Raw genomic sequence first — 24,929 nt, forward strand, 5'->3', positions numbered from 1 at the left:
CACTTTAACTTTGACCAAATAGTACAGGAAGAATTCACCCACAGTGGAATACTTAAAGGTCCTATATTACACAAAATCCAGCTTTTGAGAGCTTTTAATGAGGTAAATAATTGGGGAACAGCCTAAGATATATAGAGTACTAAAAAAAAAAAAGATGACCAGCACCAGAAAAGTTGCATGGTGTACCTTTAATACTTATGTAACAGGCCAATCTTAAAGGTCCAATATTACACACGGTGGTGCGGTGGCTGAGTGACTAGCACTCATGCCTCACCGCAAGAAGGTTCCTGGTTTGATCCTCGGGTCGCCTGGGCCTTTCTGTGTGGAGTTTACATGTTTCTCCCCGTGTCTGGATGGGTTTCCTCCGGGCGCTCCGGGTTCCCCCATCAACCCAAAACATGTTACACTGTTCTCCAGGAAGAACAGTTGATAGACAAGGTCAATTAAACACAATCAATCAATGCACCTGCCCAGGGACGACAGGTGGAAATGAGCACTGATGCTACAACCTGATGTACAAGCCTCTCTCCTGTTAAGGTTAATGCAAAAATTGTGCACTGTCTCAAATAAATAAATAAATAACACGAAGTGGACTCTTGTTACAATGTTCCCTCCTCACAAACAGACCTGGAGTTGTGATTTGTTTCACTAATCCTGCATTATTAGTCTGTCTACATCTCCAAAACTCAAAATGCTCTGTTCCACCTTGTGATGTCATGAAGCTGTTGTTTTTAAGGTAACTGCTCCTTTTACCTTTAGTTCAGTAGGAGATCGGCAATCCAAGTGACTCTAGTGAAGGTGTGTGGAGTTTAAAAACACAGTGGAGCACGTCCTGTAGTATCACATGACATGACATCACGAGTGTTTTCTGTTTGAGAGAAGAAAATCTTAAAGTTAAACATGTGTGAATGAAACAAAACACGACTCCAGGTGTGATGAGGAAACATTAAAACGTGGATCAGAAAATTGTGTAATCTTGGCCCTTTAACTGTCATAATCTCCATGGAGACAAACATGTGATGGACCATCAGTGTTGGGGAGTAACAGATTACATGTACTGGAGTTACTTAATCAGAGTACAAATTATGAGTAACTGTATTCAGTTACAGTTACTGTTTCAGTGAGTGGTAATTGGATTACAGTTACTTTGTTGAAATAAATGGATTACATGGCGGTGTTTTCCTGTTTTCATATTTTGGGCTAAACCAGGAGTAAACCAGGACTAAACCAGGACTAAAACCAGGACTAAACTAGGACTACATCAGGACTAAAACCAGGTCTAAACCAGGACTAAACCAGGACTAAAACCAGGACTAAACCAGGACTAAACCAGGACTAAACCAGGACTAAAACCAGGACTAAACCAGGACTAAAACCAGGTCTAAACCAGGACTAAACAAGGACTACACCAGGTCTAAACCAGATCTAAAACCAGGACTAAACCAGGACTAGACTCTAAACCAGGACTAAAACCAGGTCTAAACCAGGTCTAAACCAGGACTAAAACCAGGACTAAACAATATGACACTTAACAGTAGGTTGGACATAATTTAAGGTGATCTCATATAAAAATAATTTCTTTATCAATAATATTTTTAATATGTTTAAGGAAAGACTGGAGTTTTTATTGTCTATTGGCACATAAAACATCTTATGTTCACATTTCCTCGTCTTTGTTTCTCTACAGTAAAACAAAAGTCTGTTCATGGAGATTTGGGCTCAACAGACAATTTGAAGAGAACAAACAAGAATTTTCAGGATGTGGTTGGTACATTCATGTAGTTTTAAAAAAACATGACAATATCAAGTAATACAAAATATTCAGATTACATTATTCAGTTTACGTAATTTAATGGATTACGTTAGAAACTACATTTTGGGTATGTAATCTGTAATCTGTAGGGGAATACATTTTAAAAGTCACCTTCCCAACACTGCGGACCCTTCACCAGAAAGTTACACAGTGCACCTTTAAAACTCGTGTAACTGACCAATTTTGAAGTTAAAATCTCACTCGGGTTCATTTTTACGCTTATCTTTTACGCATGCCACTTTACGCACACTCCGGACCCACTTGGCCACATCCCCCGCGCCCGTCTGTCCCCTTCTCCCTGACCCCTCCCCCTTCTCCTTCCTCCTCCCTCCCTCCCTCCTCCTCCCCCCGCCTCCCCCCGCCTCCCTCCGCCTCTCCTTGCCCGGCCTCTAGCGTCTCCTGCCTGCGTCGGAGCGGCAGGAAAAAGCGCCGCCTGGTTCTCGGGCGCATTCGGAGTGTGCAGTGTGCGGAGAGAGGATCGGAGGAGGAGGGAGAGGGACAGGCGTAAACTTCACTTCCTTCCAAAACATTTCCTCCGTCCGCGCTCCCAAGAAGAAAAAAAAAAACAAAAAAAACACCGACACTTTCTTGGTTGCCGTAGCCGAGTTTCGCTGCTCTCGCTCCGGGGACGTTTTTTTTTTTTTTTTTTTTGCAGAAGTTCGCCATGGATTGGGGCACGGACTTGTGGGTGAGTTGACAGCTGACACACGGCGGTTTTTGCGGTGTTCTGGTGAAAACGAGCGTCCCCCGGGAGTTGAGGAATTGTTCTAGGAAGTTTTGGAAAAGTTATGTGGCTGTTTTTGTTGGTGAAAGTAAAGTTAGTGCCAAAGATGGTAGGACAGAGAGACGGAGCGCAGAAGGAGGGGCTGGCGTAAAAAACTTACAAGCCCGGGGCATTTCGTAACGAGTTCTACCGCATACCTACTCGCAAAGTGAGGGAACGCCGCTCAGCACTACCTGATATACTCTTATCTGAGAGCAGGCCGAGCGAGGGGCACTGGCAGTCCTGCTTTAGACCTGCTTTAGTCCCGGTTTAAACCTGGTTTTAGTCTTTTCCACACCTGGTCTTGTTATAACTTTGTTTTAGATCAAATTCCAACTCGTAGTACACTTTTACAAACTGCCCAGTCAAGTCCTGGTGTTGTCCTGGTTTAGTCCTGGTTTAGACCTGGTTTTTCCTGGTTTAGTCCTGGTTTTAGTCTTTTTCACACCTTGTCTTGTTATAACTTTGTTTCAGATCAAATTCCAACTCGTAGTACACTTTTGCTAGTTGTTCAGGTCCTGGTTTAGACCTGGTTTAGTTCTGGTTTAGTCCTGGTTTTAGTCTTTTCCACACCTGGTCTTGTTATAACCCTGTTTTAGCTCTAATTCCTACTCGTAGTACACTTTTGCAAACTGTCCAGTCAAGTCCTTGTGTTGTCCTGGTTTAGTCCTGATTTAGTCCTGGTTTAGTCCTGGTCCTGGTTTAGACCTGGTTTAGTCCTGGTTTAGTCTTTTTCTCACCTGGCCTAGTGGACTACACATTTCTTGTTTCAGTTCAAATTCCAACTCGTAGTGCTATTTTGCAAACTGTTCAGTCAGGTCCGGGTTTAGTCCTGGTTTTGACCTGGTTTATCCTGGTTTAGATCTGTTTTAGTCCTGGTTTAATCCTGGTTTAGTCCTGGTTAAATTCTGGTTTAAACCTGGTTTAAGCCTGGTTTAGTCTTGTTTACACCTGGTCTATTATACTATGGATTTACAACCTTGTTTTAGTTCAAATTCCAATTTGTAGTATACTTTTGCAAACTGTGCAGTCAACTCCTGGTTTAGTCCTGGTTTAGTCTTGTTTACACCTGGCCTAGTACACTACACATTTATACCCTTGTTTCAGTTCTAATTCCAACTCGTAGTACTATTTTGCAAACTGTTCAGTCAGGTCCGGGTTTAGTCCTGGTTTAGTCCTGGTCTTTTCCACACCTGGTCAAGTTATAACCCTGATTTAGATCTAATTCCAACTCATAGTACACTTTTGCAACCTGGTTTAGTCCTGGTTTAGACCTGGTTTAGTTCTGTTTTAGTCCTGGTTTAGACCTGGTTTAGTTCTGGTTTAGACTTGTTTTAGTTCTGGTTTAGACTTGGTTTAGTTCTGGTTTTAGTTTTTAGGTTTAGACTGGTTGGTTTAGACTTCCTGGTTTAGTTCTGTTTAGTCTTGGTTTAGACCTGGTTAGTTTCTAGTTTAGTTCTGTTTAGTCCTGGTTTAGTCCTGGTTTAGTCTTATTCACACCTGGTCTAGTAGACTACACATTTATACCCTTGTTTCAGTTCAGTTCCAATTCCAACTGTAAACTGTTCAGTCAGGTTTGGGTTTAGTCCTGGTTCAGAACTGGTTTAGAACTGGTTTAGACCTGCTGTAGACTTGGATTAGACCTTGTTTAGACCTGGTTAAATCTTTTTTACACCTGGTCTATTATACGATGGATTTACAGCCTCGTAAATTCAAATTCCAGTTTGTGGTTCACTTTTGTAAACTTTCCAGTCAGGTCCTGGATTAGACCTGGTTTAGTCCTGGATTAGTCTTTTTCACACCTGGTCTAGTACTGCCACTTCTACTACTAGAACTACTACTACGACTACTACGACTACTACAACTACTACTACTACTACTACTACTACTACTACTACTACTACTACTACTACTACTACTACTACTACTAATATTACTGCTGCTTTATAACCTTGTTTTAGATCTAATTCCAATTCCTGTTACACTTTTACACAGCACTATACAGTCCCTGTATAGTTTCCTTTTAGTCCTGATTTTAGTCCTGGTTTAGTCCTGATTTTAGTCCTGGTTTAGTCCTGATTTTAGTCCTGGTTTAGTCCTCATTTTAGTCCTGGTTTAGTCCTCATTTTAGTCCTCCTTTTAGCCCAGATTTAGGCCTGGTTTAGACCTTATTTTATTCCTGGTTTAGACCTTCTTTTGACCCAGATTTAGCAGTGGTTTAGTCCTGGTTTAGTCCTCCTTTTTGATCTGGTTTAGTCCTGGTTTAGTCCTCCTTTTTGACCTGGTTTAGTGGTGGTTTAACCCAGTTTATTTCAGGCGTTGTTCTAGGTCACTCCTGGTTTATTGTTTAGTTTCTGGTAAACCCTGGTCTGGTTTGGTCTGGGTGTAGTCCTTGTTTGGTCCTGTTAAATCCAGGTATAGTCTTAGTTTATTTATGGTTTAGTATGAGTTTATTCCTAGTCAGAGGTTTTAGTCCTGGTTTAGTCCTGGTTTAGTCATGGTTTAGTCCTGGTTTAGTCCCCGTTTGGCCCCTGAGCCGCCTTCTGACTCAGCCGTCCTCTTATCGGTGACAGACGACAGCAAACACGGGAACCAGACAAAAGAATGGTCCAGAAAACCCGAACCAAATTAGGAATGCAATTTTTTTCCCCCCAGACTTCTCAGTGCCAAACTTTTACCTCTTAAAATGAATTTGGTGGTGGTGACCTGTGACATGAGGGGACCAGAAGCAGGACTGAAGCAGGACTGAAAGCAGGACTAAACCAGAACTGAACCAGGATGGGCCTGGAGGTGAGCCCGTGTAGACCACTGGGTGACTGCAGAAGGACTGGCGCAGAGCTTGGCACCCCACAGAGCGAAGTGCAGCCGTCACCCGATCGCACTTTGCACACACCCTGCTCCACGGGCTCAGGGTTCTCCCTCTTTCTCCGTCAAGTCCAAGTTTAGTCCTAATTTAGACCTGGTTTAGACCTGGTTTAGACCTGGATTAGTCATGGTTTAGACCTGGTTCAGTTCTGGTTCAGTCCTGGTTTAGACCTGGTTGAGTCCTGGTTGAGTCCTGGTTTAGAACCGGTTTAATCCTGGTTTAATCCTGGTTTAGAACCGGTTTAGACCTGGTTTAGACCTGGTTTAGTCCTGCTTTAGTCCTGCTTTAGTCCTGCTTTAGTCCTGGTTTAGTCCTGGTTTAGTCCTGCTTTAGTCCTGCTTTAGTCCTGCTTTAGTCCTGCTTTAGTCCTGGTTTAGTCCTGCTTCAGTCCTGCTCATCACATCGATGACATCATCGTGTACCCCCACTTAAAAAATCTCCACTACACTTGTGGTTCTGTCTTAATCCAAAGAACTAAGATTTTAAATTGCTCAACAAAAGTAATTTCTTCATATAATCTCCACTGAAACAGCAAAGGATCATGGTCTATGTAGTTCCCTCTGTTTCATTAGCTCATGCTCCACCATAACAAAGACTTTAAGCAAAGAGACTTGTAATTCGATATATTGTGACGGTCCATGATATTATTGTGAAACTTTAGACGATACGATATCACGATATTTCAGTTATTGTTACATCTCTAGCACCGATACGATACTTGGATTTATTTCTTGGATATCGGCGGCAATATTGAACATTCTGGTGGACTGGATATCGATTCCAAGATATCGGTTTGGCCCTTAATCCCATTTTGGTCTGTTAATCGGTGTAATACGAAGATTTAGAGGCAAATATGAACCTAAAGTTTCTCGTTACACAATTTTCACGAGACAAGATCAGATCCACGATAACAAGACAAGACGAGATTTTGATTTCACAATGTTGGATTCTTTTTTTGTGTGTAACGCTTTAACGGTCGTTGTAGTGCTGCGTTTTGGAACTACAGCTTCTCAAATTGTGTAACTCACCAGCTCTTTTTAGTCCAAGGCAAAGGGAAATTTAGGGGAAAAAATCTCATGAGATCAGTTTTCTCGTGTGTGTGGCAATTTCGTCTCGTGAGATGTTTTGGCAACGAGGTTTTGTCCCATTCCCATGTCTCGGAATATTACATTTGTACCAGTTTTGGAATTGCTGTACTTTTTTAAGGATAAATAACAGGATCATTTTTACCAGCTTCGTCTGACCTTCTCCTCTGCTCCTCTCTCTTCTGGCCCTCTCCTCTACTCCATCTCCTGTGCTCCTCTCCTCTAACCTTCTCTGTTCCTCTAACTTTCTTCTCTGATCCTCTGCTCCTCTGACACTCTCCCCTGCTCTTCTCCTCTGCTCCATCTTTGCTCCTCTCTTCTGTTCCTCTGACCTTCTTCTCTGCTCCTCTCCTCTTCTAACCCTCTCCTCTTCAACTTCTGCTCCTCTCCTCTGACCTTCCCCTCTGCAGCCTCTTCTCCATCTTCTCTGCTTCTCTCCTCTAACCCTCTCCACAGCTCTTCTGACCATCTCTTTTGCTCCTCTGACCCTCTTCTCTGCATCCTCTGACCTTCTCCTCTGCTCCTCTCCTCCTCTAACCTTCTTCTCTGCTTCTCACTTCCATCTGACCCTCTCCTCTGGATCCTCTGCTCCTTCTGATCCACTTCTCTGCTCCTCTGACCCTCTTTTTTGCTCCTCTGACCCTCTCCACTGCTCCTCCGACCTTCTCCTTTGCTCCTCTGACCATCTCCTCTGCTCCAGATGACTCTCTCCTCCATCTGACCTTCTCCTCTGCTCCTCTGACCATCTCCTCTGCTCTTCTGCTCCATCTGACCTTCTCCTCTGCTCCAGCTGACTCTGTCTTCCATCTGACCTTCTCCTCTGCACCATCTAACCTTCTTCTCTGCTCCTCTGCTCCATCTGATCTTCTCCTCTGCTCCATCTGACTCTCTCCTCCATCTGACCATCTCCTCTGGATCCTCTGCTCCTTCTGATCCACTTCTCTGCTCCTCTGACCCTCTTTTTTGCTCCTCTGACCCTCTCCACTGCTCCTCCGACCTTCTCCTTTGCTCCTCTGACCATCTCCTCTGCTCCAGATGACTCTCTCCTCCATCTGACCTTCTCCTCTGCTCCTCTGACCATCTCCTCTGCTCTTCTGCTCCATCTGACCTTCTCCTCTGCTCCAGCTGACTCTGTCTTCCATCTGACCTTCTCCTCTGCACCATCTAACCTTCTTCTCTGCTCCTCTGCTCCATCTGACCTCTTCTCCTCTGCTCCATCTGACTCTCTCCTCCATCTGACCATCTCCTCTGCTCCTCTGCTCCATCTGACCTTCTCCTCTGCTCCAGCTGACCATCTCCTTTGCTCTTCTGCTCCTTTCCTCTGCTCCATCTTTGCTCCTCTCGTCTGGTCCTCTAACCTTCTTTTCTGCTCCCTCTACTCTTCTAACCCTCTCGTCTTCATCTTCTAACTTGCTCCTCTGCTCCTCCTGACCTCTCTAACTTACTCACCACATTTTATTTCTTTCTTATTTAGCTCTAGCTGCACTTGTAGAAGTTTTGTCGCAGTAGAAGTAGCAATGCATTTGAGTATTTTTTTTTTTAGTGAATGTAGTAATTGTGGTACATTTGAAGTACTTAATAGTGCATGATGTCACTTTCCTGGAGAGGTTGTGCCAGCAGCTTTTGTCCCTGTCTGTGATTTGATATGACTTTAAACAGTATTTGTCTTGCATTTATTGTTCATCTTGCTGATCTTGAGCTCTGCAAAGTGGCGTCTTCTTCTGCATAAACCTTCTGCTGCTGACCCTGTGGTTTCGATGTGTACAAACATGTTCTGAAATGTGATTCTTGTGTCAGTGTGTCGGTTCATAGAGTCTGAACAGTGTTTCTGTCAGTTTTTCTGCACATTTTAAGAAGAACTTGTGTAAGAAAGGTGCACTGTTTAACGTTTCTGGTGGAGGGTCTGGACTAGGGATGGGCATGATTAGTCGATTAATCGATAATTGATCATTAAGAATTTACATTACATTCATTTTTAATCAACAAACCAAATGTAGGTTGCTGTGAGTAGCGTAGGGTGACCAAACATCCGGGTTTTTTTTTTTTTATAAAGTGATGCAAATGTCCAGGTTTTCATGATCTATCACTGGGGCTGTTAAACTGAGCGTCTCTCGTAGCTCTCTGCACTCAGAAGGAGCGAGACACAAACAGTCAGTCAGCCTGCAACACGCTGAAGCACAAATGTACAAGAAATTCCCTGCTTTCCATCCCGGTCTGGACAAGTGTGAGGCCATGTGCAGACTGTGTACAAAGCAGCACATATGTTTCGGTGTCCAGTGACGGTGCCAGGGACCTCAAAGCACCAGGACACTGAAAAACATTAAAAAGTTTTACCAGGTGAGAGTTGCTCAATGTGGATGACGAGTCCCCACCTCCCTCCCCCCGTACGGTGTCCTGGTTTTGACAAACGCAAATATGGTCACACTAACCTGTATTCCACTGAGTCGTGTCTTTTAATCCGACAGAAGTTGAACCGCATCAGCGACACAAGAGCTGTAGTTTTCTTCACTTAGTTTATGCAAATTAACCATGTGGTTTTAAGTTTTGTTTCTGTGGGACTTGCACAAAGCTGCATTAAAAATATTATAATGTCAAACGGGCTGTTGTGGCTCTAGAGCGGACATGTTTATATGTCGTAAAGTTGAGTTTATTTATGCAGATTAGTAGTGCAGATAGTAATAATAATGATGATCATTTTAATATAAAAACCTTAATGATTAATCGATAATCGATCATTAATTCTCCTGATGATCGATTAAGAATATTTTATCGAATGCCCATTCCAATTCTGGACACCTGCTTGTCTCCATGGAGATGTGACTGTTTTGCCTTCCACACATTATGGAAATAAATGTTGGTAGTCACAAACGAGACAGGTTAATGATCTATGGAAAAGCAAGCCTACACATGGGAAGAATTCATGTTTTTGAAGGTATTGTTGAGTTATAAAACCCCTGTAATTGAACAAATGCAAGAAAGACATGTTTAATGCCCTACAGAGGAACATTCCATCTCCATGGAGACAAGGAAGGAGCAGATCCTCCACTTTAAAAGTTACGCAGCACACCTTTAAATCACAAATCTCAGATCACAAACACAGTGTTTGTGGGAAAAAACACAATGGCATATTTTCCAGAAGGGTTCAGCCCTGTGAGCTCATCCTGATGTTTGCTCAGGAAAATAATGTGATTATTTATGTGAGGACGTCGTGGAGAGGAAGAGCACGCTTCTCTACAGGACAGCTTTTATTCTGCTCTTTTCAGTCTGAACACAGGATTCATTTAACACTTAAAGAGTCACATTTGACTCAGAGTGTGTATGGTCTTTATCTGTACAGAGTAACATTTACTTTATCTTTCAGAGTAAAAGTTTTCAGTGTCAAGTTGGAAAATAATGCTGCACTTGAGGGCATACTTTTCAGAACATGTTTATAGGACTCAGTCCAAATAATTCCCTTGTGTCTAAGTCTACGTCTAATATTTACAAAAAAATGTCAATGGTCATAATAAATCCCAAATGAGTAATAAATAAAGCCCAAAACAAAAGTTAAAAATACAAAAATAATCTAGACTGTGTATTTGATAATATACAGAGACGGTGCACAGATGACACACGGTTACACACATGACACAACATGTGAGCTCTTGTACAGTAGTAGGGAGTATTATCTGTTCCATAAGGGTGAGTTGTTGTACAGTTGTAGGGAGTATTATAGTATAAATGTAGTCCTGTATCTCTTGCTGTTTAAGTGGAGCTATAGGAGCCTGTTGGAGAATGAGCTCCTCTGTCCCTCTGTCCCTGTGAGCTGCTGTGAGCTGCTGTGAGCTGCTGTGAGCTGCTGTGAGGAGCTGTGAGGTGCTGTGAGGTGCTGTGAGGAGCTGTGAGGTGCTGTGAGGTGCTGTGAGGCTGTGGGGAGCTGTGAGTGCTGTGAGGTGCTGTGAGGAGCTGTGCTGTAGGCTGTGAGCTGTGAGGAGCTGTGAGCTGCTGTGAGCTGCTGTGAGGAGCTGTGAGGAGCTGTGAGGTGCTGTGAGGTGCTGTGAGGAGCTGTGAGGTGCTGTGAGGTGCTGTGAGGAGCTGTGAGGAGCTGTGAGGAGCTGTGAGCTGCTGTGAGCTGCTGTGAGGAGCTGTGAGGCTGTGAGGTGCTGTGAGGAGCTGTGAGCTGCTGTGAGCTGCTGTGAGGAGCTGTGAGCTGCTGTGAGGTGCTGTGAGGTGCTGTGAGCTGCTGTGAGGTGCTGTGAGGAGCTGTGAGGAGCTGTGAGCTGCTGTGAGGAGCTGTGAGGAGCTGTGAGGAGCTGTGAGGAGCTGTGAGGTGCTGTGAGGAGCTGTGAGGAGCTGTGAGCTGCTGTGAGCTGCTGTGAGCTGCTGTGAGGTGCTGTGACTCTCTCAGGCGCTCATCTCAGACTCAAACTTCATTCTGACATATTAAATGAAGGTACTAAATCACAGGTAGTACACGTTGTGTTTCGTCTCTCCTGAGCGTGAGAGCCAGAGGCGCATACACAGGGACGAGTATGCTCTGCTGGAAGCAGCGCTTCTGGTGGTCAGGAGGGATTCAAAGAACTCTAGTTACACCTGTAACTTTGTCTAAAAAGACAGCAGATTTTGTTCTTTGCAGAGTACACACTCTGCACAGTAATACACAGAATAATGAATTACAGTGTTTTGTGTTAGATCATTGCAGAAACTCAAACTGTGACTGTGTTTGGGTTGTGATATAGTGTGCAGCTCTGGCCCTGGCTCAAATCACCACAAATCTTTACAAAGAATGAGACTGGAACCCCACTGGAGCCAGGAGAAACTAAAATCCCAGTGATTCCCTCAGCAGTCTGTGTAATCCTGTGTTGTGTCAGTGTCACTGCTCTTTCACTTACTTCTAGCTCAGCTCAGAGTCAAACATGTAGGCTTCAGAAATGTTATGTAGCCACTTTTTAACAACGACAAATGAAGTGAATGCTGATGACGATGATAAAAAAGCAGTTTGGAACAGGAAGTGAATGGACGTGTTTCTGTTAGTCAGTAGTTTTAGACCAATATTGTGGTTTACAGTGAAACAAATGTAAAACGATGAGCTCTGCATGTTACACTTTAAAGATCACATGTTTGAGTCATCTTTTATTCTTAGCCTGTCTACATCTCAGAAGCTCTAAATACTCTGCTCCACCTTGTGATGTCATGCAGTGGTAGTTTTCAAGTGAACAGCTCCTTTTCCCTTATGTTTAGTGAAGATTGTCAGTTCCAGGTCTGAAATGATCCAAATGATTCTAGTGAAGGTGTGTGGAGTTTAAAAACACAGTGGAGCACTTCCTGTATGACCACATGACATGAACAGAGTGTTTTCAGTGTGAGACGAGCTCAGTCTAAATATGCAGGGTTTGTGTGTTAAACATGTGTGAACACGTCTAACCTGTATATTATATAGACTCATGACACACAGAGTGGAGCTTTCAGTCTTTACTTCTTGACGTTTTGGTGACTGTGGATTACAGATCATGAAAACCCAAAATTCAGTGTCTCAGAAAATGTGAATATTATATAAAATCAATAAAAAAATATATGTGTTTTGAACAGAGATGACAGGCTTCTGAAAAGTATGTTCATTTTTATGCACACAGTACTAATACAAGACTAGTATAGTGTTTACTTTAGACAAAAACACAGTGAAAAACACGCTTCCTGCTCGTCTCCACGGAGATAGACAACTTTAAAGTCGCTGTACAGTCGTCCCTCGCTATATCACGGTTCACTTTTGCGGTCTCCCTGTTTCACAGATTTTTTTACTGCAATTTTTCATGCCTTTCTTTTTTACAGTGTATGAACATGCATGGTGTTCCTCCTATGGCTGGGTATCATTAAGGGGTTGCCGATACGATACATACCTCGATACACAGGCCACGATACGATACATATCTCGATACAGTGCACTTTCGATTCGATATGATATATTTCAAATCGATTCAATACGGTTCAATAAAAAATAAAGGTTAAATCGTGGCTGTGATGCTAAAAGTCTTTGTTAAACCACTTCTTGTGCAAAGTTCATATGAAACACAAACATTTTAATCATCAAAACTAAAAATGTCAAATGTGTTGCATAAATGAGTTTCCTTTCACTCCACAAGCAACAAAACTGTAGCTCTGTAACAAAATAATTTAGTAAAACACACCTAAAAATACTCTTGGTGAAATATCGATACAGTAGCCCACGATATCGATACTGTTCATCACATTAAACGATACGATATATCGATATTCTGATATTTGTGCACACCCCTAATTCCTCCCCCTGCGTCCTGATTGGCTGTAGACCGTTGTCAATCAGTCTCCTCTGTGCCGTGTCTCCTGTACAGTACAGAATGTGTTCAGCTGCCAGATTTACATACTGTATTTTCCGGGCTATTGTCATTAAATGGTTTATTTTCGAACTTTTTTCACAAATAAACCGAAATAAACAAAACCCAACAGTGTGATGGGTGAGTGGTTTTGTTTGTTTGTGGCGTTCATGGTGACTCTGGGCTTTGTTCAGTTGTGGCGTGTAGGGAGGTGCTGTCTGGGACCAACGGATTGTCGGCGTGTTCGCAGTGACTCAGTTGTTCAGTTGTGTCTAGAAGTGGCACATTGCACTTGCTTATTTGGTTCGTTCCTCTGTTCTGTTCCTTGTCGGTGTGGAGTGATGAGTGTGTCTGTGGGTGTGTTTCGCCGCGCGGTCGCTGTCTGCTCCATGCGTGTTTGCGTGCGCTGCAGGTGGTACGGCTTTGTAGTTTACTGAAGTCGTACTGAAGTCCACCCGAGTGGATTCGTGTATAGGGTGCTCTGGATTGTGGGGCGCGCTGTCGTTTTTTGATGGGGTTAGAGGCTTAAGATCGCAACTAATAGCCTGGAAAATACAGTAAATGTTGGATTTGTATCGGTGTGATTCTGAAGTGCTGTATGTTTGCAAGTTCTCTCCCCGACAAAACCCACAATGTCGACGAAACGTTCTGCACCGACAAAGGCTCCTGCGCTCGCACCCAAAAGACAGAGGAAGAAAGAAAAAGTTGGACTTGTAGACATGCTGAAAGAAGGGAGAAGTTACGCGGCTGTAGCAGAGTCCTGCACCGGGTCGGGTAAAGACAAGTACGGGCAAACGTTCTGGAATTTTGTGGGCAGCTAGTGATTACACACGGGAGGGTCAGGACTAAGCCAGGACTACACCAGAACTAAATCAAGACTTAACCAGGTCTAAACCAGGACTAATCTTGGACTTAAGAGAGAGAACTCTGAACTCCGTGGAGCAGAGCTGTTCACAAAGCGCGATCGGACAATGGCCCGAGGTGCGGAGCGGAGCCGGTCCTTTCTCCTGCGGTCACCTTCGAGCCCGTCCCGACATTGAGTCCTGTTTCAGTCCTGGTTTAGTCCTGGTTTACTCCTGTTTTTGTCCCATTTTAGTCCTAGTTCAGTCCTGGAATCCTAGGTTAGTCCTGGGTTAGTCCTGGTTTAGTCTTGGTTCAGTCCGTGGCGTAGGCAGTGCAAAAGTTTGATATAATCTCGGGTTAACGGGCAGGTGCGGTCCTGTACTGTGCGGGTGCGGGTCTCCAAAAATGGACCCGTGCAGGACTCTGCTCTGTAGGGCTCCATTACGGTATAAATAAATCTTAGTTTTCTTACATAAAGAAGGAAAAAAACAAAAGAACAACAGCAGCAATAAGTTTTAAGAAGGATGCGCAAAGTGTTGTAAGTGTCCTGTGTGAGAAAAGTGTATAAAGTGTGTGGTGAGGGGTTTTACAGCCTTAAAACAGATTAATTGTATTTATCGTGGGTTATTTTTAGAACATAACACAGCGATAAATGAGGGAACACTGTACCTGATTTTTTCTGTCTTAAAAAAGTGAAAAACCGAACCAGCTCATTTGAAACGGGTCCAAAGTTCTTCCTCACTTACCTTATGCATTCTGAGCATCCTAATTAAACAACAAGACAGTAAAACTAGCAACAACTAGCATGCTAACGCAAACTTCCTGATGATCAAACACCAAAACGCTTTATAATTAGATGGAGACTGTATATGCAGACGACTTACTTTGACCTCGAGATCTGCTTGTCTGTACTGGGACGGGACACGTTCAGCTTAATGGGCCCTTTAATGCCGTACTGTGGAACATTCCAGGCAATGCTATTACTGGAAACCCTCATAAAGTGTCCTAATTATCCTCGGTCCAGTTTATTTAGCGTCGCTGCACACAGCGACACATGACTCCTATTAAAGGCAAGAGCGCACAGAACCAGTGGGGCAGGTTCCGTTTGGCTCCACAGACATCCAGCAGAGAAGGGAGGGGCCACCCGGTCTACTGCAAACTATTCAAGCCTCCTCAACCTGTGTGTGTGTGTGTGTGTGTGTGCGTGCAGGGGGACAAGTCTCTTAAAGGTTGTATAGAGGATTTTTTAAGGAAAGAGAAATACAACGACAGTCGTTGTGCATGCGTGACACCACCTTCCTCCTCCACAGCTCCCTCAGTAGAAACACCTCCTCCCGCCTCTTTACTCTAGAAATCACGCTTGTTTACTGTAGGGATGGGCATGATTAGTCGATTAATCGATAATTGATCATTAAGAATTTCATTGAATACGTTAATTTTAATCGACAAACTGAATGTATGTTGCTGTGCGTAGCGTGACCAAACAGGGTCTGTACATGTGTCTCTGCATCAGAAGGAGCGAGACACAAACAGTCGGTCAGTCTGTAACGTACCGAAGCACAAATGCGTATTTAATGATGATTTGTACAAGAAATTCCACGCTTTTCATTGCGTTCGGGACAAGTGTGAGTCCATGTGCACAGTGTACAAAGCAGCACATATGTTTCTGTGTCCAGTGGGAAAAAGTTTTTCCAGGTGAGAGTCGCTCAATGTCGATGACGAGTCCCCACCTCCCTCCCCCCGTACGGTGTCCTGGTTTTGACAAACACAAATCTGGTCACACTAACCTGTATTCACCTGAGTCGTGTCTTTTAATCTGACAAAAATTGACCGCATCATTTTATCTTCGCTTAGTTTATGCAAATTAGTGATGCGGTTTTAAGTTTCATTTCTGTGAGAGTTGAACAAAACTGAATTAAACACATTCTAATGTCAAACGGGCTGATGTGGCTCTAGAGTCTTTATGTTTATATGTCGTAAAGTTGAATTTATTTATGCAGATTAGTAGTGCAGATAGTAATAATAATGATGATCATTTTAATATAAAAATGTTAATGATTAATCGATAATCGATCGTTAATTCTTCTGACGATCGATTAAGAAAATTTAATCGAATGCCCATTCCTAGTAGAAACACCTCCTCCTGCCTCTTTATTCTAGAGATCACACTTGTTTACAGCCAGTGCATGTTCAGAATTACTGTTGAAGTGACTTGTCTAGAAATAATTTAGCGACCGACGCGTCTTCAGTCTTTAGACCAGAGGTGCGCAATACGTCGATCCCGATCTACCAGTCGATCGCCAAGGTCGTGTGGGTAGATCGCCATGTCTTAGTACTTGTCTTGGACTCGATCGCGTTTGGTCTTGTCTCTCACTCGAGGTCTGACACTCAACAAATGCGATCATATTTCATTACGGCCGCTGCTGTTGGTAATAAACTTGTAGCGGGTGCAGGAGCGTGTGGGGCGTCTCAGTGCAGCCTGTGCGCTCATTTGAAACCCGCGGAGACTCTAGGGCACATCACAAACACACACGCTCCCTATGCACGGCTCGTCTGCGACAGCGTGTGCCCTCGTGTACCAGCGTGCATCACAGGGCAGGTTCAACTTCCTAAACATCCTACCTGTCCATCTGCCTCACGTCAGCACGCCGCCCCTCGCCTTTTCACGCTCTCGCTCCTTCCTGCGTACAGCCAACACAAGCCCCTCCCACAGTGCGGCTGATTAGAAGAACAAGACCAAACGTGAAGCAAAAACCAGTCTAAATTTGTGTTACAGTGTTGGCACAAAGCAGGTCTACAGCATATAGCAGATCTACAGAACAGACCTACTGCCACATTTGACTGAAGTTTGAGTAACAAAAGTGCACAAATGCATCTGTGTTTGTCACGATGTGCGTTTGGTTTGGTAAACGTGCAGAGGCTGGTAAATATCACTGCAAAACCAGAAAAGAATGTAACTCCAGTTTGGAACTTTAAAAAACAGGTTTAAAAATCTTCCTTCACTTTTTTCACAGTTTTGTGTAAAGTGCCAGAGGAAGTTCTCTTAAAGAAGAGGTTCTCAAACTGTGGGTGAGGGTCCAAAAAAGGGGCACAGAGTGTTTCAGTGCAGTTTGCTTGGCTTTGTATTAGGTAGATCATTTTGATTGGTCATTTTGTAAGTAGCTCACATGCTGAAAAAGTGTGAACACCCCTGACTTAGACCCTTCGTCTGCTTCAGTGGCGCAATCGCTGGAAGGAATCTCCAAGAATCACCTCAGTTTGGTTTTGCTCCTTTTCCCCTTCTCTTCTTTCAGCGACCTCAAAAACGGACTTTGTTTTGCGGCGAACTGGTCGTGGATTCTTGTTTGCAATCGCAAAAAAGTTTGCGAATTGCGTGGAAGCTACAGTTTGAAAAAGCCTCTAAGAACCTCCGCATAAACCACGTAATCCCAAATGTGCCATGTGGTTTTAAGTTTTGTTTCTGTGAGACTTGCTCAAAGCTGCATTAAACACATTATAATGTCAAACAGGCTGATGTGGCTCTAGAGTGCTTATGGTTTATCTGTTGTAAAGTTGAGTTTATTTATGCAGAAGCTTAGTAATAGTCATAATCATGAAGATCATTTTAATATAAAAATGTTAATGATTAATCCTGACAACTGATTAACAAAATTTTATCAAATGCCAATCCCTAATCCACTCGGGCAATAAACATGGATCGAGGGTTTCTGTCAGTTAGTGGTTGGCGTTCTCTGTATGTTCAGGGATTTTGTCTGCCAGATCTGGGCCTACATCAGCAAAGAACTGACTGAAGTTATTCTCCACCATGTTATATTCATCTATGTTATTATGGGTAAAGAATTTTGGATAGTTTTCTGCTTTTGGTTTATTATTTATAACACTACTTAATATTTTCCATACCTCTTTAATGTTGTTTTTATTATAATCTAGTCATTTCCTAAAATAATCTCTCTTACTCGTACGAAAAATTGTAGTTAATTAGTTTTTAAATGTTTTATATCTAGTCTCTGCCTCAGTCATTCTCTTTTTTATAAAGTTTCTGAACAGTCTAATTTTCTTTTGACACGCTTTTTGAAGACCTTTTCTTATCCAGGGGTGTTCTTTATATCTACCTTTTTTATTATTGTTTACAATTGGACAATTTCTATTATATAATTCTAGAAATATTTTTATAAATTCATGTCATATGCACTCTCTGTATTGTGGATATTGTATATATCATTCCAGTCTTGAGAAAGTCAACTCTTTTTAAAGGCAGTGATAGTTGGTCTGACTGAGTTCGTCTGTAGTATTGTATTTTTTCAGGCCCTTTTTTCCTCAGTCTAAGGTCAGTAACTGTAAAAACTGGCAGATGATCTGTGATATCATTTATTAACAACCCACTTAGTGTATGTTTCTCAGTGTCATTAGTGTTAACATGATCTATTCACGTGGCAGAATGTGCTGTTATCCTTGAAGGCTTCGTTATTTTTGGATACAAATTTAAACATAGTGTCAATACATTCCTCTGTAATTTTATGTTTGTAAGGATTTAACAAGTTAATATTAAAATCACCACAAATAAATATTCTCTTCTGCAGTTTCAGTTATAACAGACATCTGTGTGTGGGGTCAGTCCGTGGAACAGGTTGGGAGAAAAACCTGAAGCAGCAGTACCCAAACATTCACAGCTTCATTTAGTCATTTAAATTCTAAAGAGTTTTTGCTTTTGTGGGTGACACACTGGGTGATCTAGAAAAACAAACAAACAAATAAATACTACTAATAATAATAATAATAAAAAAATAATTAAAGGGGAAAACAAAGATTGGGTTAAAGTTATATTAAGTTTTGTGATCAATGCACATAAGCAACTAGCCTGATCCATCAGCTGGTTTAATTTCATACAAACTGTCTGACCTCGCACTGTTAGAATTCGTTCACTCGATGGTAGGCGGGTACTTTTTATCATTTAACCAATCGCTGTTATTTGCTCATGACGTATGTAATGCACACTAATGAGGATAACTGGTATATTAAGCTTTGCCCAAATCTCATAAGAAGGACAATAACGTCTTTACTCTTGATAAAATTCACCAAACATTCTCTTTATTCCGGCTTTAAATCCTCGATCTCGGGAATCGTTGCCAACACAGAATGTATGGCTCTTCACTGATTGGTTGGTGCTTGGACTCGCACTTCCGGGGTTTTTGCAAACTGACTAGTGTATTTTGATTCCTGAACTAGTTGCTGGAGAGAAATGAAATTGAGTGGAGGCACTAGGTGGCGCCAGCCTGGCTACATAAGCAACCACATCATTTTGAAATGTATTTAATGAATAGGAGCGAGTTAATATACATTTTTCTTCTTCCTGTTCTTTATGTCGTATATATATATGATTATTGTTTCTCCCTTGCTACAAACTCAAAATAAAAAAATATAAATAAAAATTCTAATTAAAATCAAAATAAATTACAAAAAAAGACCATAGACTGTAGAACAGAAGTGGACTAAGTGAGTGTGACGTAGGGGTGGGCGATATCTCGATATTTTAAATATATCGAGATATTTCTTAAACTCGATATGAATTCTGACATATTGTATATATCGATATGATGCTTATATTCAATTTTGATTTCGCCGCTTCGCTTGTTTACCTTCTCTGTCGTCGCCTCCACGTGCCCCCGCCTCCCTCATTTTGCTCTCTCGTGTCTCATTCACTCCTCACTACCGCCGTGAAAGCGGAAAGTTGGTGCCAGTGAAAAGCTTCAAGCACCACGAAAACTTTCCAGCATTTACAGACAAAACCATCAGCAGCACATCTCATATTCCACTGAGTCATGTCCTTTAGTTCAAAAGAAGTTGAACCGCATGAGCGCAAAGGTGTGCTGTTTATGCAAATGAGCCATGTGCTTTTAAGTTTTGTTTCTGTAAAATGTAAACAAGCAAACATTATAATCTCAAACGGTCTGATGTGACTCTATAGTCGTTATGCTTTATATTTTGTAAAGTTTAGTCATGTAAAGTTAATTTATGCAGAAGATTTTAATGAATAATCTGCTGCAGTGCAACTTGTACAATAGTGTTTGGAAACGTTGGGTTTGATCTGCAGTGGATTGTGGGATTAAACCTCAGAGCTCCTGACGCTGGTCAGAAACATGGATCTGTTAAAATGAGGAACATCCTGAGCTTCTTCTGCTAAATGAGTTCTGGTTCATGGTTCTGGTTTGGATAACAGAGTTAATGCAAAGATGAGCTTGAGTTGAGTTGTTTTATTTATGAATGAAAAGAATGTATTGTATGTATTATTTCTTTTATTTTATAGTTAAATTATTATTTATGTAATTAGGGTTTTTTGTAATCTTAAATGTTCCTATATGAACTGCCGATCTCTTACACTTTAATAAAAATTTAAAAAAGACCTTGTGGAATTTGGCAGATTTGTTTTTGCAGTTTTCAGTTTTAAGGGGTTATTTTTTCCTGTACAGATATTGAGATATATATCGTATATCGAGATATAGCAAAATATATCGATATATATTTTTTGATCCATATCGCCCAGGCCTAGTGTGACGTCAACCATGGTGTTTGGTTGCAGTCAAATGAAGCTCATGGAGGCTGCAGTCACAGCAGCTATCTGCAACCAGGGACCAATGGTGGAACATAAAAGTAAAACCAAAAAAATAAATAAAATAAAATGAAAAAGTTTAGGTACTTGAGGTACTTTAGGTGCACTATGTCACTTTTTGGTTGGAGGTCTATCACCTGCTTGTTTCTATGGAGATGTCATTGCTCTGCCTGGAATGTTCCACAGTATGACCTTAAACAGCTCTACTTTACATTTATTCAATCACAGGTGGTTTTATAGCTCAAAGACACTGTTTTATTATTATGTTTATTTATTTCGGACAGTAATACATAGAACATAAATTAAAAAACAAAAACAAAAAACTAAATAATAAAAAAAGACAAAAACGTAAATACATAGATATAACACAAAAAGTAACTATTTCTATTCTATAATAACAGGCAAAATAAAGAATTTTCCTTGTGTCCGAAAAAGGAGTGGGAGGAAGTAAATACTTATTTAACCCCACCCCTTTTTTCTACAGTCCCAAATTAACGAAGAACAATACAGACTTCTCATTTCCTGTACATTATAAGCAATAATTGCACAGTACCTCCATTGCATTACAATCTAACAGACAACACTGTACCTAGAAAAACCTGCGTTCTGACTGTGAGCAAGGTCAGACAATATGTAATCTTAAATCTCTGTGTTCATTTATGTATTTATTTGATAGGGACAGTGCACATTAAAGAAGGTCTATATATCTTGTGTCTGCTCTGTGGTGATAATCTGTGGCTCCTGTAGATCATTATGTTAGAATGTATTTTAAATTGCAGTACTAATCTAAAATGATTTAACAAAAGAAACAATTCCACTGACTTGTGTGTTAGAAAACGTGCCCAGTGAGAGCTGATGTGGCTGTAGAAAAATAGGCATTCTGATTTTGAGCGTGGTCGCCTCTTCACAGATCTGACCTGTCTCTTGGTCTGGTTTGGTCTCCATGACGTTAGAAAGGTTTAATGCCATACAGTGAAACATTCCAGACAAAGCAATAACATCGGAATCTGCACCAGGAAAGTGACACAATGCAGCTTCCTCTTCACATCACAAATCAGACAGTTCATTCCTTTTACATGAGCAGTAGTTTCCTCAAATCCTGTTCAGTCATACTTGTGTCGTTTCTTGGATTACTACTTTGTAAAAGTCCAGATCAAACGTGTCACAGACCTGGATTTCCTTCATCCACAGTTTAAGTGCAGTTTGAATGTGGACAGACATGGACTTTCTCTTATTGTCAGAGGAAAACTGTACCAGTCATAAGCAAAACTGTGAACATAAAAGATGAGTTTTTGAAATAATGTTTATTTATTTATTTGGGCTGATAGCAATTGTGATTATTCCCCTCAAATTCTCTCATTTAAGGTTACGTCCACATGACAACATTCCTGGATTTTTTTCTTTGCGGGTTGAAAAAAATGTGCGTCCACACACATGTCGGATCAGTAAATCCAGTATAGTAAAATATCTTCCACACCTGTATGTGGAGCTCTTCACAATAATAATATTTAATAATGAGTATCTCATCACCGTTTTTTTAAACTTTCAGGTAATTTAGCTGATTTTAGATGTATCCCAGAAATATATTGTTTTGCAAAAGTTAAACATAAGTCACAGAAAGAACCCATATATTCCACTGAGTCGTGTCCTTCAACTTCGGACAGAAGCTGAACCTCATCAGTGCTCAATAATGAGCTGTTTTTTGAGTGCTTAGTTTATGCAAATGGACCATGTGGTTTTAAGTGTCGTTTCTGTAAAATGTAAACAAATATGCTCAAAGCTGTGTGGATAGGGAAGACTTGTGGACACAGAAACAACGTGTCTGGACACAGATTGTTTCTGATACGGTGATACACGGATTCGTTTCAGTGTAAACATAGTCTTTGTTATTGATCCGTGTGTGTAATCTGTGGTGTGTGTTGTTAGTATTGGCGCCAGCAGTGTGTCTCAGTTTCTGGGTGACAGGAGCTGCTCCGTAGACTACACCTGTCCCATTTTGGCAACGCTCTTGCGGTCTGTGAAGGTTAGTTCGAGGGCTGAAGGCTTCGCTGCATTGGAGGACTCTGGCGATGATGGGATTGTGACGTCATCGTTTTCCAAAACCTGTGATTTATTTGTCCACACGAGAATGCAATGCCGGCGTTCTCAGATTCCTCCACTCTGGAACCCGTTCTCAAAAAACTCAGTTTTCGTGCACCTGAACGCTGGTTCTGTGTGGATGAAAGGCCAAAACAAATACAAACCTCTCCGTTTTGACCAAAAAATGTAGTCGTGTGGACAGTCCCTAAATGTGCTACTAACTCCCAGAGCTGTGCAGGGATGTGTTGTGCTGTTATGTCTTCACACTCAAGTGTTCAAATAAAGCTTTGTGTGCACGCTTTAGGCATCAGGTCAACCAAAACTAAATATCGCTCTGTGCTGGAGATTTAAGGCCGGTAGCTCACACGCTAAGACGTGTAAACATCAGTGTTTCAGGCCTGTATCCCCCAACCGATATATCGGTCGGTCTCTTTCTAGTATATCGTCTATAATAACAAAAAAAATCAAATAACCCCAAAAAGAGACACAATCATCTAGTGTGACCTCCCAATTTCAGAACTTTTGTCAGAAAAATGATGCTTCATTCAGATCGTACCAACAGAGGCATGTTTAAAGACGGGGCATTTTGCTCTATCTACTTTTTTAAGCTTCTATTTCATTATAACGTTCCATCATCAAAACCTGCCTGAAGAGGTTTTTCTGTCATCCATACATGTTTAAGTAATAGGGATGTAACAATAACCGAAATATCGTGATATCGTATTGTCAAAGTTCTCACAATACGTGGACCATCACAATATAAAATGACAAGTCTCTTTGCTTAAATGAAGAGCTATGGGGCAGAGACAGAGGGAACTACATAGACCATGATCCTTTGCTCCATTTCAGTGTAGATTACATGAAGAAATAACAGTTCTAAGCACTTTTAAGTTTTAGTTCTTAAGACTTGTCAAGGCATTTTAAGAGGAAAAAGTAGCACATTCACAGTTTTGTTCGCCTCCACAAAATATTGCAATAAATATCATAGTGAGATTTGGATATTGTTACATCTCTAATTGTGAGCCTCCCCACATCATGGACTTTCCCACGATATCGCAATAAATATCGTACTGTGAGGTTCATACCGTGACGAGACTTGGATATCGTTACACACTTACTGAGTAATCTAGAGATCTGTCCTGGGCCCTGTTACAGTTACCTGTGTGATTCTGTCCAACGCTACGTCATTCATGCTTCCACACGACAATTCTCCATAAATATACAAAAACATGATACAAAACTGCACACAACTACCTGACAAACCTGATGCGACGTGCAGGAGTTTCATTAGATTGAGGCAAATTGTGTCGCGTTCTGAAGGGGGAGTGATTTAACGCAGGGAGCGAAGGGAAGGGAGGTTACTCTGAACATCAGAAAGCGAAAATGGTAAAACATGTTCATGCTTTCGATTATATTATTTTCAAAACACTAAAACGTAAAGTAACATAAACGTAATCTGCTCTGTGTTAAAGTAAGGGCTCGGGTCTCTGGTCGCTCTCTGAAAACCTGGCAGTCCGGTGTAGAGCTGTGTGTTTGGCCCCCGGGGGTCAGGGCGAGGGGCAGGGGGTGAGGTGGGTGGATGAGTGGGCGGGCGGGGGTGCGATTCCTCTGCCGTGACGCATGTTTACTGCAGGAAACACTCCGAGAGCTCAGCACAGGCCTGGGCTCTGAGATAATGTGAACCTCCACCCAATGACGGACAGTCCCAGGGGCCAGTGTGAAGCAAGCGGCAGGCCAATAAGTCCCGCCCTCCTCACAGCACACACACGCACACACACACCAGCTGATTACAGGAAATACAATTATGGCTTGGGTGAGGTGTCTTTAGTAATGAACAACAACCTGATGTTATCATTTGAATGTTAAAGGGACAATATTATGCTGTTTTCTGATTAATGTTCTAATGTTTCCTCCTCACAAACAGACCTGGAGTTGTGTTTTGTTTCACTCACGCATGTTAAACTTCAAAACTGTAATGTGTTATTTATGACTTGTTACTGTCATTTCAAACTCATTTGTGACATTACAATATTACTGCATTTAAAATGTAAAACATTACATGACTATTACAGCGCTTTAAGTTACTCTCACCAAAATAATTGCGAAGATGCTGAACTTTTGTGCCGTATATGGACTGAACCAGGACTAAACTTGGACTAAAACAGAACTGAACCAGGACTAAACCAGGACTAAACCAGGATTAAACCAGGACTGAACCAGGACTGAACCAGGACTAAACCAGGACTAAACCAGGACTAAACCAGGTCTAAACCAGGACTAAACCAGGAGTGAACCAGGTCTAAACCAAAACTGAATCAGAGCTGAACCCAGACTGAACCAGGACTAAACCAGGACTAAAACAGAACTGAACCAGGACTAAACCAGGACTAAACCAGGACTAAACCAGAACTAAACCAGGACTGAACCAGGTCTAAACCAGGACTAAACTAGGACTAAACCAGGCCTAAACCAGGACTGAACCAGGACTAAACCAAAACTGAATCAGAGCTGAACCAGGACTGAACCAGGTCTAAACCAGGACTA

At 41.8% G+C, this 24,929-nt stretch overlaps 1 protein-coding gene across 2 annotated transcripts in view; it reads left to right on the forward strand.

Moving 5' to 3' along the window:
- The first annotated feature begins 2,217 nt into the window (after positions 1-2,217).
- Positions 2,218-24,929, forward strand: part of LOC110153510 (cdc42-interacting protein 4 homolog) — a 64,459-nt gene continuing 41,747 nt past the window's right edge. For both annotated transcript variants that reach the window (XM_020917410.2, XM_055158315.1), the window contains exon 1: positions 2,218-2,501. In XM_020917410.2, coding sequence (XP_020773069.2) covers positions 2,478-2,501 — 24 coding nt within the window. In that variant the 5' untranslated portion in view covers positions 2,218-2,477. The remainder of the gene's footprint in view (positions 2,502-24,929) is intronic.

Source organism: Boleophthalmus pectinirostris, unplaced genomic scaffold (genome assembly GCF_026225935.1).
Source record: "Boleophthalmus pectinirostris isolate CB_2022bp ecotype Guang Dong unplaced genomic scaffold, ASM2622593v1 HiC_scaffold_22, whole genome shotgun sequence".
In the NCBI taxonomy this organism is placed as follows: domain Eukaryota; kingdom Metazoa; phylum Chordata; class Actinopteri; order Gobiiformes; family Gobiidae; genus Boleophthalmus; species Boleophthalmus pectinirostris.